The 13,564-nt window shown below is 34.6% G+C and overlaps 1 protein-coding gene across 1 annotated transcript; it reads left to right on the plus strand.

The window, feature by feature from the left end:
- The first annotated feature begins 285 nt into the window (after positions 1–285).
- Positions 286–2,042, plus strand: LOC130976266 (vesicle transport protein GOT1). The gene is made up of 6 exons (XM_057901084.1): positions 286–535; positions 617–708; positions 779–859; positions 936–1,033; positions 1,123–1,196; positions 1,302–2,042. Exons 1-6 carry the CDS (start codon positions 508–510, stop codon positions 1,307–1,309), a joined length of 381 nt encoding a protein of 126 aa, XP_057757067.1. The 5' UTR covers positions 286–507; the 3' UTR covers positions 1,310–2,042.
- The last annotated feature ends 11,522 nt before the right edge of the window (positions 2,043–13,564 follow it).

A 13,564-nucleotide genomic window follows, 5' to 3' on the forward strand; every position in this document is an offset into this window, starting at 1 on the left:
TCTGAATCTCGAAAATCGAAATACAATTTCAAAAACAAAAATGAATAACTATTAAATTCAGGAATTATGACGAGACTTGAGTGTACGTTTAAACTGAGGGTTATCTCAGTCTGTGTATGATATTTTCCTTCTTTATACAAATAAAATAACACGTGACCATCTATTTTTTTTTTGGGTTCATGGGTCAAGGTCCACTAATAGATATATTGGTTGGGCTGGGTGTGTTGTTCTGTAGTGGGCTTAAAGTGAGAATTGAATATATGAGCCCAAAATGTGAAGGGGCTTATGACTCATCTTCCCGAATCCCAAATCCAATCTGAATTCACTTTGCTACTGCAGTGTACAGGTAGAGCGCCGTGAGAGGTGATGACGGTGAATCTGTGAGCCAAAGAAGCTGCAGCACGCCCTCAGCCCTAAGCTTAGAGGTAAATTTGATTTTGGTTGCATCCTGTGAATGATCAATCATCCAGATCCAAAGAACTTTGAAGGTTGCTTTGATTGATCCACATGGCATATGAATTAACCGAGATGAAGAGTAAGCATTAATTAATTAATTAATTAATTGCAAGTCCTCCGTGTGTCTTTGAACTGACTTTTTGACGTGCAACACTGGCAGAGGCCGGTATAGGCCTGATTGGTTTCGGCATCTTTTTCACATTCCTTGGAGTTGTTCTTTTCTTCGACCGCGGCTTGCTTGCTCTCGGAAATGTCAGCATCTTTCATTCATTCATTCTTTCTTTCTTTCTATGGTCTCTGATTGTATTGTATGTGGAATCAGATATTTTGGTTGGCAGGGGTAGCCATTTTGCTTGGATGGCGTTCCATGTTGAGTCTCTTTACAAATCCAGCAAACTATAAGGTCCCTCCTCATTTCTTAATTTCTTATCAGTCCTTCTATATTTTGTATTGTCCATTACTTACTTTCCTTTTTGCAGGGTACTGCGTCATTTCTTCTTGGCCTCTTTTTCATTTTTGTAAGGTTGCCCATAGTTGGCATTCTATTTGAAATATACGGCTGTTTTGTTCTCTTCGGGTTAGTTCATCACTTTCATTTCTATCTTTATATGAATGAATTAACGCTTCATTCAACTCTCATTTTATCATTCATGCTTTTTCTTGCAGTCGTTTTTGGTCATCGATCAAAGTGTTCCTCTATCATATCCCTCTTCTTGGATGGATTATACAGTTTATTTCCCGTAAGTCTTCATCAATCAAGTGATAAAATTCTGATTCCGATTTGCCTCTTCTCTTTGCAATCATGCTAAATTTGGAGTTGAACGTTTCTTATGATTATTTTGCAGCTCCGTGATCTGGTTTCTGTTCAATACAATGGCTCATCATTGTCGATGCTCGTGTTGCTTGACTTGTGTATAAGATGTATGTGTTTCTTAACCGGCTTCTCAAGAGTTATGTTTCTTCTTAGGTTCTAATTGTTAATTTACTTTGCTTTGTGAAGATCAGAATTGCACTCATCATTTGTTTTTGCAACAAGTATCCGTTAAGTAAGCCATGTTTAAGCATAACTAACACTCTTAGTTTGCTAAAGAATATTATTAAAGTGAAGTAACTCCATTAAGGAACACTCTAATTGATGTAATATTAAATGGAGTCTTTGTCTAGACGAAAACATTATTTTCATGTGTAATTCTTTAAAATTGAGTGTAACACAAATCCTCCAGAAAAGTTAAGGGATGTCCCAATGTTATTAGTATGTTTATAATAAAACATAAAATGGTCAACAAACAACAATGATTCACAAGATGATTAGTGCTTTTGCAGATTCTGAATAAAATATCAAACAAAACTTATTCCTATACGTAATAGAAACGTAGACCGGTTGAAAACAGAGATATAACGTTGGCTATATTTCACAATATATGAATGAGGCACAAGAAGTTATTTTCTACTTCTGAATTACTATATGCATATTCAGATGACACTTTCACTTCATTTCATTTTAACTTGTATTATCCTCCTTCTTATTAACTTAAAAATTCACTTGAAGTTGTTACTTGTTAGGATGGGATTAGAGAAGAAAACAAAGAATGTAACTAAACATTTTACAAACATAAAAGTTGAATTTAATTTTAATATATTGTTAGTGTAAAATAGTTTTACACGTGCATCTAATTTTGTGTTATATTAGTACAAATAATTACTTTTTACATTGACCATACTAATAATCTTCCAAAAATCGAATGTAATTGGATGATTCTATTTACATTGTCAACGAATTAAAATCAAACTCCAAAAAAAGTTGGTGTATATTTCTAGTTGATATTCAAAGTAGCTGGTATGATATGACAACTTTGCAATGAGTAAAGCACGAGGATTTCAATCATAATAATTCAGAGATGAATGGTTTACATTCAAGAAAATGTGAAAATCAACTGCTTCCATAAATATAATCAAATAGGCAGAGCAGACACAAATATTCAGAAGATATTATTACGTAGTAAATGATGATTATTTTTGTATGTCCAAATAAAATTAATTAGTAGTAGGTGATCATAGTGTGATGAATGGACAGAGCTGAAATCACAGAATGAGACAATTTATAAGATTATTTTAACTAAAATTAGAGAGGACAGATAATCATGTTGATTATGGTGGCAATTGCTTGATAAATCTTTTTGGTCAACAGCTTGCATGTGACAGATAAGACGACGAAAACATGATATAAAATTAGAAAATTGCTCGAAACGAAATCGTTTGAATAAAGCAATGAGTTTAGTTTGAGTTTGGGTTAACCACCAAAAACACTCTCGAAATATTCTGTCACATTGAAGAGGTGAAGGCAAAGGCGACAGCAGAGCTCGGCGAGCTGCTGGAAGAGGTGGAAAACAACTTAAGATAGGTTTTTCACTTCCGCTGTTGCCCTATTGTAAGGCCTCTATGCCCACTGTTTCAGCGATGGACAATGCTACTTCAAGAGGAATTATTCGGCGATGGCAACTGCTGCTGTTGTTGCCGGGGAGGCCGACAGAGTATGAGGACGAAGAAGAAGAGGAAGAGGAAGAGGAAGATGGGGAGGAAGAAGAGGAGGACAGAAGGGAGAGGGTGAGGTAGAGGAAGGGGAAAGGGATAGAGAGGGGATGAGGTGGCTGGCCAAGGCAATAGAGAGGTTTGGGGAGGTGTATAAGAGAGCGAAACTACAGAAGTTGAGGCAAATGGTAGATTTGGGTTGTGAATTTGGAAAGTAGGGTTATAAAATTAGAATTCAATTAAGGGTTAGTCATCTCATCATTTTTGTGTGTCATGTAAAAGGTTTGGTTGTCACATCACTCTTTTACGTTAATAGAGCACATCTGTTTTTAAAGATGAGTATTTTTGACATGTTTTTAAATTTATGAAGAATATTTTTGTTAATAATAAAATTAAGAATTATTTTTGTCAGCATCAAAATATTTAGAGGACGATTTTAGTTGTTAAGCCTTCGATTTTAAAGTTATTATTTTGATAGTGTTGGTCGACAAAATGACTCAACAATAATGCTTTCAATTGAGGGAGTTTGATGATGGTTGGCTCGATCAAGGTGGCGAACTTGGTGTGCACGACGATTATCAAATTTGTATTTGGTGAAAACAGTTATCTTTAAGTTTGTTTTGAGCTTGACACGTGGCAATATGAGATTGATTGAAGATATTTATAAATACAGTGACAAACAATGAATAAGGAGTTGAAAATTTCTCTCAAAAACATTAGATAATGATCCCTCATCAATCTCGGGACAGTCCATAGCCGCCCAAACGCTGATATCCAAACATTTCACATATGCTAAACAAAATCACAGCTAAGAAACAAGTGATGGACTTACTCAACAACCTTGTTACAAAAAATACATCCTTTATCATCCTGACTAATAATCCCAAATCGACTTAGCATTTTCTTAGTATTCACCCTGCCAATCAAGACAAACCAAGCAAACAGCTCCACTTTTGGTGGAACTAAACCCTTCCAGATGATCTGAGTGAAGTTGTAACTAGTTATATCCTCTGCTAGCATTCCTTCTTGTAGCACTTGCACAAAAGAGTTAGTCGAATAGATCCCTAGTCTATCATATTTCCACACATCTCTATCCTTTCTATTATTTACTAGCCTCACAAGTCTCAAAGCCTCATGTAACTAGCTCGGGAGATCCAATTCCCACTGAAAAAGTTCTCGCCTCCACTAAAAGTTCTAGATCCATTCTAACCCATTCCAAAACCCACAATCCCCAATAACCAAACCACATTGGTTTGAAATAGAGAAGAGCCTGAGAAACCGATCTTTCAAGGATCCACAACATAATCATACATCCTCCCAAAACTAAGTTCGTCGTCAGTCCCTATTCTCCATGGATAGGCCTGTAATCATCTTATCCCTTAAATGTTACTCCTTAATCTGCACGTGGCAAATGTCCTTCCAAGGTCCTCCTCATGTGGGTAGCACTTGAGTGGACAGTAACTCACTCGGGTTCAGATTATTATAGGAACAGACCACCTTCTTCCACAGTGGGCACTCTTCCTTTATAAACCGCCACCACCATTTAAACAATAGTACAGTATTACGAACCATAGCATCTCCAACTCCCAACCTACCTAACTTCTTTGGGGCCTGCACCAAATCCCATCTCACCAAAGCCATACCATTCCTCCCATCCTCCTTGCTCCATAGAAATCTTCTCTGTAAGAAAATCAATTTCTCAGCAACAACTTTCGGCATCTTATACAAGCTTAAATAATACAATGGCAAGCTATTTAGAACTGATTTGATGAGCACCAGCTTCCCAGCTTTGTTTAGCATCTTAGCTTTCCAAAGGCTTAGTTTCTCTTCCACGTTGTCGATAATAGGCTTCCAGATCTTAACCAACCTCGGATTTGCTCCTAGAGGGATTCCAAGGTATTGAACTGGGAGGGTACCTTCCTTACAACTCCATAGTCTACACATACGTTATACCCACTGCTCATCACAATTGATAAGAATCAAACTGGACTTATCAAAATTAATACTAAGCCTGGACATCAACTCAAACCACCGCAGTAGCCGCTTGTAATTCTTCATAGTCTCTTCTTCTGGTGGGCAAAATAGAATAGTGTCATCAACAAACTGAAGATGTGATAGCTCCACACTGTCTTGACCAACCACCAAGGGAGAAATACGCCCATTTCTGACTGCATCACCAACCATCCTATGCAGAACATCCACAACCAGCTCAAACAAGAAAGGAAAGAGCGGGTCACCTTATCTCAATCCCCTTTCCATGTTGAACGGTTTAGATAGTGAACCATTAATCAAGACCGACATAGAAGCTGTGGTCACACAATCCATAACCCACGCCCTCCATCTGCGCCCAAACCCCATCATTTGCAATACTACATCCACAAAGCTCCACTTTACTCTGTCATATGCTTTTTGGAAATCGAGTTTGATTATGGCTGCCTCTTTTTTCCTCCTTTTGAGCCAGTGCATCGTTTCAGACGCTATGAGAGCTCCATCATGAATTTTTCTACCCTTTACAAAAGCACTCTAAGTCTCTCCTATTAACTCCGGCATTACTGATCTCATCCTCCTAACTAGCACCTTTGAAATAACCTTGTATACACATCCAACCATACTAATGGGTCTCGGGTCTTTAATCTCCTTCGTACCAATAAACTTAGGTGCCAGCGCCACCCAAGTAATATTGGATCCGCCGGTAGCCTGAATGTCTGAAAGAACCCCGTCACAGCTACCGTAAAATCTAACCCAATCTTATCCCAGCACCTTTTAATGAAATTCATGTTGTATCCATCACAACCTGGTGCCCTTGAAGACTCACAAACCCAAACTGCCTCCCTAGTCTCCTCAACCGATGGCATCGCCTCCAAAGCCATAGAGTCTACCTCATCTATCCTCTCTACTAAACCATCTCTGAACCCCAACATAGGAGAACCTTCCTGATGATATAGCTCTTTATAAAATTCCCTAATAGCTATTTTTATTCTAACTTGGTTCCTTACCAGTCTGCCATTAACGACCAGAGAATCAATCCTATTATTCCTCCTTCTTGCCGACACTATATTGTGGAACTACCTTGTGTTCTTGTCCATATCCTTCGCTAGCCGAGACCGAGATATCTGCTTCCAGTGAGCCTCTTTCCTCACATACCATCTCTCACAGCAAGTCACTAACGCCTTTCTTCTAGCCTCCACAATTCTATCATACACTCCATTACCTACCATATCATCAACCTTCTTGATCTCTTCCTCCAACTTCTGAATCTTCCTGTCCATCTCCCCAAAGTTGTCCTTATGCCATCTTCCAAAGGAACCGTCAACGCCTTCAATTTATCTGTGAACTGCATCTCCCCTAAACCTCTCTATTCCTCCTTAACCATTCAAAGAAAACCTTCATGTGTAAACCACGAATCAAGACTACGGAACGGCCTAAGACCTCCCCCATCCTTGTACTTTCACCTTCCACTATAATAGGGCAGTGGTCTGACAAACTCCTTGGTCCGCCTCTTAACCGAGTCTCAGGGAACTCTTCTAGCCACATTAACCATAGTTCTATCAATATGACTGCATGAACGCCCTCGAAACCATGTAAACTTGCGATCAGTGAGCGGCAAGTCTACTAAGTGCATATCTTGTATCCACATTTTAAATTCTTCTGGCTTCTGCAGGCAGTGGTAAACTAGTAATACCTTTTCGTTCCTCAACATTCACGATCTCATTAAAATCTCCCATGAAATAGCAAGGGACCTGGTACAACCCAACTATGTAGCTCAACTCCTCCCACACATGGCTCTTCTCTTCTCTACTATGTGCACCATAGACCAAGAAAAACACACAGTTGAAATTATTCTTTAATAAGACCCTCTCAACATACAACCATCTTTCCCCCTTATAACAATTATTCATTTTAAAAAATATTTCATCCCACATCATCAAAAGACCACCAGATGCACCATCTGAGCCTACATATTCCCATCCCGCCCCACCATTCCCCCAAATCATTTTAACGTCAAATCTCGTTATTACCCGTCTTTTAGTCCCAATCAACCCTACCATACTCAAGTTATGTTTATATTTTAAGTCCTTCGCCATTCTCATCTTCCCATCATCTCGTAACCCCCTAACATTCCAAGAACTGAAATTCATTTAGTAATATTTTGATACACCTGTTTTTTATTTTTGGGTCTGCACCACCTCATATTCGCTTTTTGTTTTGCCACTTTTTTCTTTTGTGCAATTTCTTTATTTTGTGCGTGAAGAATTGCCATTATGTCATCCTCCTCATTGTACACCAATGCTCCGGATTCCATCGCCAGTTCCCAGGTCAAATTGTTTTCCATCATTTGCTCCTATGCCCTTGTCATTTTCATCCCGCCGTTTCACCACCATCCTCAACCCTTCATCAAGACCGTCTTCCTTTGATGGACCTAGTTGTCTTTCTGAACTCGTACTTGCTATATCATGATTCAGGATCCCACAATCGGTGACTCCATTATCAACAAAATCCTCCGTGCACTGTCTAAGACACCCCTCATGTCCAACCTCCTTCAATAACACTTCATAGCCCCCGGAGCCAACAGAAATATAAATTCTCTCCTGAATCACGTCCATCACACGCGTTTCAATCTACACACGACCCACCGTAAACGTGCTGCACAATGTTGTCTCTTTTGCGCACCCAACTACTGCTCCCCACTAGCCTCCTATCATATTAAAGGTGTCGACAGACTATGCACACAACAGAACCCCGAAACATTCAAGTCACACCCTACGGGTTTCATTTCGTTCTGACTCCTTCCTCCTTCATACCCTGTGAAAAGCTTGCAACAGATAATTCATCTTAATAGTGTACATCTCGTCTGCATGGATAACACTATTAAAGGTCAACAGAGCTTTACAAGCTCCCATTTCCTGAATTTGGACTACAGAATGCCAGTTCTTCGCTGCTATTTCCTTCAACAAGATGAAATCAATAGACTTCGTCGTAACCCCTATCAGACTTCTCTGCAACCATTCCAAATCTTCTGTCTCCACTGCAGCTTCCAGCTTCTTCACTTCGTCATTCCCGAGTATGTTCTTTCCTTTTTCCTTCGTCCTGAATTCACGTGCAGTTGACAATGATACATCGTCACCTACTTCCCTAGGCGGCTTTTGAACAGATGGGTTTTGCTTATCATCTCCTCGTCGTCTTTTACCTACGTCTGTAGTTCTCGACGTTTTTCTGTACTTTGCCTCCCCCACAAAGACAACCTTATCTCTCAATCTCAGCTGATTTATTTTTGCTACTGCTTTCAAAGCCCCTCCTTTCGTCGTGTACCGTATGAAAGCAAATATGTGTATACCACCATTTTTTGTTTCTGGGATAAATATATATCGTTGATACATCCAGTCCAGTGGAATAACTGAAATAACTCTCTCTTAGAGATGTCTTATAAAAGATGATCTACAAAAATAGAAAAAGACTCGTGTTCCAACCGTCGAGGCATCGATGCCCTTTCCTGTTCTAAACCTTAGAATCCTTACTGTTTCCGTTAGACCGAACCCCCCCCCCCCCCCCCGGCGCTAACTCTCTTTCACGCTCTCGCATCTCTGCAATAAGGTATATACCACCCCCGTTATTATACATTGAAACTAGAAAAGTCAAAATCAATTATATGACTCTATGGTCCTCTGCATTTCTTTTTCTTCTTCAAAACAACATATGCAACTCTGAAATTACAATGATTAACAAGGTCTTGTTGAACTTGCTATACACTAAATTATTTACAAAATGAATACTTAGCTTTTACTATCAACATGAAATGAATATATATACCTGAACATTGTACTTGGCAAAAGAGGCACCGTTTTAAGAAATCTCTTTCATGATTCATCTGCAGTATATAGTATTGTATTGTGGTGGAGCAGCTGGTGAGAAGAAATGGAATACTGTAAGAAAGAAAACGTCAAGGAAGAACCACAAATAATTTAAGCCTGCCAACATGCTTTTCTTAAAGAATCAGGTGGCCATTAATTAAGTGAAACTATCTAAATCAAAATCATGCCTCCATTTTTAGTTTGTTTGAAAAACATTAAATATTAATAAACTTGGCGATTATTTCGCATGACTTGCTATAGCAGATCCAGAATTGTAAAATTATTCTTCTCGATTTTGGTTGATGCTAGTAATATGTGGTAACGTGTTTTGTCGTTTATTGTAATTAAGACGACTTATCCTCCTTCGTATTTAATTAATCATACGTAAGTCAAAGATTAACATGCATAATGTATACTAAACTGAATTTTTTTATTTAAGAGTAAAGTATCGTTTTTGTCCCCAATATTTGGGGTAAGTTTTAAAGTTGTCCTTAATGTTTCAATCATCCTATTTAAGTTCCTAACGTTTCAAAATTGACTCAATGTTATCATGCCGTTAGGAATTCGTTAACAGAATTGACGGCGGGACAAAATTGAGACGATTTTGAAACGTTAAAGACTTAAATAGGACGAAAACGTTGGAGACAAAAACGATTCATAGAAATAAATTTTAGTTTTATCCTTCAATAATATCAATTTTTTACTATACATAATATTCAATTATTTTTTAATCATATCTAAATAAATTACACTTAAAGTTATAAGTTAACATAAATATCGACTACACTCTATATATAGTATGTAATATATATATCTCTAATACTTAGACCCAAAAACCACGATAAATATATTCCCGATGCACTAACTCCATTTTGAGTGTTTATTTTATATCTCGGATACACTCGAAATTTGTAACATTTGGTTTATGCCATATGTGATTGACTATCCAAAATTTTTTATTTTCATAATTTGGTTTTTAATACCGAAGATATAACACATTATGTTTTGTATATAAATATTTTACAGTTTAAACATTATTTCAGTAAAAAAGATATTTTATTAATTTAAATAAAAAAATCATACTAAACTACTAATAGTCTCACATATTTACATATCCGTCGCTAAACTACATATCTTGTGAAATTATTTATCTTAATTTTGAGTTAGGAGTGGGTGGATCATTATTTAAGTATTTCATAAATTATATATATATATATATATATATATATATATATATATATATATATATATATATATATAATTTTATTATTAATTTAAATAATAAAAGAATCATAATTACTTATGTACCTTACTTAAAGATTTGATATAGATAATCTTAAAATTAAAAGATTAAAAAGTTCCAACATACATATCTTTGAGCAAATTAAAATTAGAACCGAAGGAAACCAGTTTATTAGGAAACATGAGATACAGCAAAAAGTAGAGAAACGGAAAATAATGTTATATATTATTAGTTTACTTCTCATATAGAAATCCCAATTAGATGCATTATTTTGATCAACTAAACTATATATTATTTTTCTTTTTTCAGTTGTTTACCAAACAAATAAAATATCAGCTTCGTTTCTTTTATAATATTGGAAGCTTCATTCAGTATATAGTACCGATATTTATAACTAAACATATAGAGTTGAAATCTGACAAACGTTATTGGCTCCCACTTTGAAAGCCAGCACTTAATTGCTTGCATACATACAAGCACTAGGACATTTAATTAATTAATTAAGTGGCTAGCTATTACGTTGAGGGTTCTTCGCGGGGAAATATATATATTATTGATCGTGAAAGATTAAGGTGAGTACATCCTACTTGTTATTATATTTTTGAGTAAATAATAATAAATTAAAAAACTCTTGATTGGTGCCAGTCTAGTTCTTAATTACGGTCTCAATTATTGCATGATACATAGATAATTAATTAAATTACTGATATGATGAAGCCTTTATTTTATTAATTGTTTTCTTGGTTTATTTGATCTACTTTAAATTAAAGTTGTGCTTTATTTGTTAGAAAGTTCAGTTGATCATAGGACCGTACCATGGGAAAACACTTTCCATCGCATTCCAACATACATATATGATCTAGACTCCTTATTATCTGCATGGAGTCTTGTGGTGAGTTTCTTTTTATTCTTTTTTCTTTGATGTTGATTTTGATGACTTATAGGAGTAAATATGCATATATAATTAAATAACCATTAATTTAAGAGTCTAGAAGTATAATTTTTTAGCTTTTAGGAAGGACATACAGATCGATCTTTGTCAGTACTAAGATGATGAGTGAAGTGGCTACACATGGAGATCAAATAGATTATTATTCACATTTTCTGATGACGTTGAAAAATAAACACTACAACGAACATGCGCATTTAATTCGTCGATCTGATGCGTAGTCATAACAAGTATGCATAGTTGCATTTCATTTGCATACACATACGAGATGTTATTATTAATTAATTAATTAATTAGAAGAAAAAACTTATGTGTAGATATTTTTATATGAAATTATTAGTTAAGAATGGTTAGAGGACATTATTATTTTAGATAGGCAGGGAACAAATTATATATTACAGCTAGCATTCTCTTTGCATTGTAAAAATAATGTTTGATTTATTTGATGAGAAATATCAAGCAAAAATGAAATATGATTTGACAAATTTTAACAACCTATCTGTTTAAAGTGATTAAGTGATTAATTAATTTCATAAAATAGCTTATCCTCATCAAGTCTTCAGAATTATAATGTCCCCACCGATGGTGTTTTCTATTTGTGCGTGACACGCAATTCATAAGTAAAAGAACATATACTCCAAAATCAAATTAAATATGATTGGTTCAATGAGAGTTTACAAGATGCATGCTTCACAACTACTACTTCAATTTGATATATCTAGGGCGGAATAATTCAAAGGCGTTATAAATATACTTCACGGCATTGACCTCAACGATACAAAGTTTAAAGATAAATAAATACACAAACTCGGTCCTCCTTGATTAGAACTTGGCAACAGAGGTGCACATGGGAGCATATGCAAATTCAAATTGTAAATTCAATTTTAGAAAGTTACATGTGTTGTGTGAGGCTGCTGGTTGACATTTTATTTCAATATTTAGGGCAATAAAACAATAATTATAGGTACCCGCATGTTACGTCCGTTGCACACATAGCGCCCGTTTGAAAAACTTTAGAAGTAACTTTTTTTAACTTTTGACTTATGAAAAGTAGTAGTATTAATGTCTGGTACACTTTTCAAAACAAAATTACAACTTTTTAAGAAGCTATTTAGGAGCTTATAGAGAAGTTAAAAAAAATGACTTCTCTCATAATATTTCTACTTTTCATCACATTTCTATAAAATAAGCACTTTTAGAGTTAAAAATTCAAACACAAAATAACTTATCTATAAATTACTTTTAACAGAGTCATTTATTATTTAAGTTATTTTATCAAAATAAGCTTAATTAAGTTGATTACCTAAACTGGTCTATAATCTTTTTCACTTTCCAACACAGCTCATAAAGAGTTAAGATTTGCGTTGAATTTTAACTAAGATTTGAAGAGAAAGGAAAAAGATCACTTGTACCATTATTTTTGTGCAATTATATATATAGACACATACTACAATTTGAACATTATTTCCATGCATTATGTGAGCAAGTTTCGTTTAATTAGAATAGCTGTACTACATATATGGGAAATGTTCGATAACAAAAAAAAAAAAAAAAAAAAAAACAGTAATAACTTATCTTATTTAGTATTTATTAATTATTGTGATAATTAATAAATATTAAATAAGATAAATTTTAATTTTTTTTGTCTTCTTAATATTATTTTGAATAAATATTTATTTTAGAACTTAAAAAATTTTGATTTTAATAAAATAGACTATAATTTTTGTTTTATTTTAACAAAATAGATTAATAGTAATTCATCATTTTAAAACTTTAAATTATATTATCAAATAGAATTAATATTTAAAAATTTATCTATCAAAAATAAATATTGGAGTGCCAAAATAGTTATTTATTTAATCATTTGAATAACTTGAATGTGTTCAGAAGTTCTCCCACAAGACCAATCAAGGAAAGAAAACATTAAGAAAATGGTTGTTAAATAATAGGAACGTAACTATTAATACTAATTTTAATTTGTGATCACAGGTGTCAGGTAGTCCACGAAATGTAGTTCATTTAGAAATGGTTATTACATTTTATATATTTTTTCGTGTTAATTTATTTTATTGCTTTCTCTCCCACCCGGCACCCCATAGTATGTTATTTTTCTTTCCAACTTTCACATACCATTCTTATTAATTAGAATGTTATTGATAAATACATTGTTAGCTAGCTGAAAACAACTACATATACTTAATTATTTGAAGAAAACCAAAGAAAAGAAAGAAGTAAATTAAAGTAAGTTAATTATTAATTATTAGATGAACTTATTACAGTACAACTTGTCATTATTAATTTCGCTCTTTTCCATATTATCCACGTAGCTAAAACCATTACAAATGTTGTACCATGTTAATTAGGGTATCACAAATGAATAGTAGTAGACAGACAATAATATTTTTTCTCATTTATTTCAGTTTTATAGTTGCATATATTTATAGGAGTAATACTTTAGCAGAATAAGGAAAAGCAATAACCAATGAATTTGCATTGCAGATTTATTAATTTGTTTTGATTTGTCATTTATTATAAACG

This window comes from Arachis stenosperma, chromosome 4 (genome assembly GCF_014773155.1).
Source record: "Arachis stenosperma cultivar V10309 chromosome 4, arast.V10309.gnm1.PFL2, whole genome shotgun sequence".
Taxonomy (NCBI): domain Eukaryota; kingdom Viridiplantae; phylum Streptophyta; class Magnoliopsida; order Fabales; family Fabaceae; genus Arachis; species Arachis stenosperma.

What these genes read in the sequence shown, in the direction of transcription:
- LOC130976266 (XM_057901084.1), top strand. Translation starts at nt 508, where the DNA reads ATGGCATATGAATTAACCGAGATGAAGA. An exon ending in GCTTGCTTGCTCTCGGAAAT is followed by an intron (nt 709 to 778) that starts GTCAGCATCTTT and finishes ATGTGGAATCAG; the next exon opens with ATATTTTGGTTGGCAGGGGT. An exon ending in GGCTGTTTTGTTCTCTTCGG is followed by an intron (nt 1,034 to 1,122) that starts GTTAGTTCATCA and finishes TTTTTCTTGCAG; the next exon opens with TCGTTTTTGGTCATCGATCA.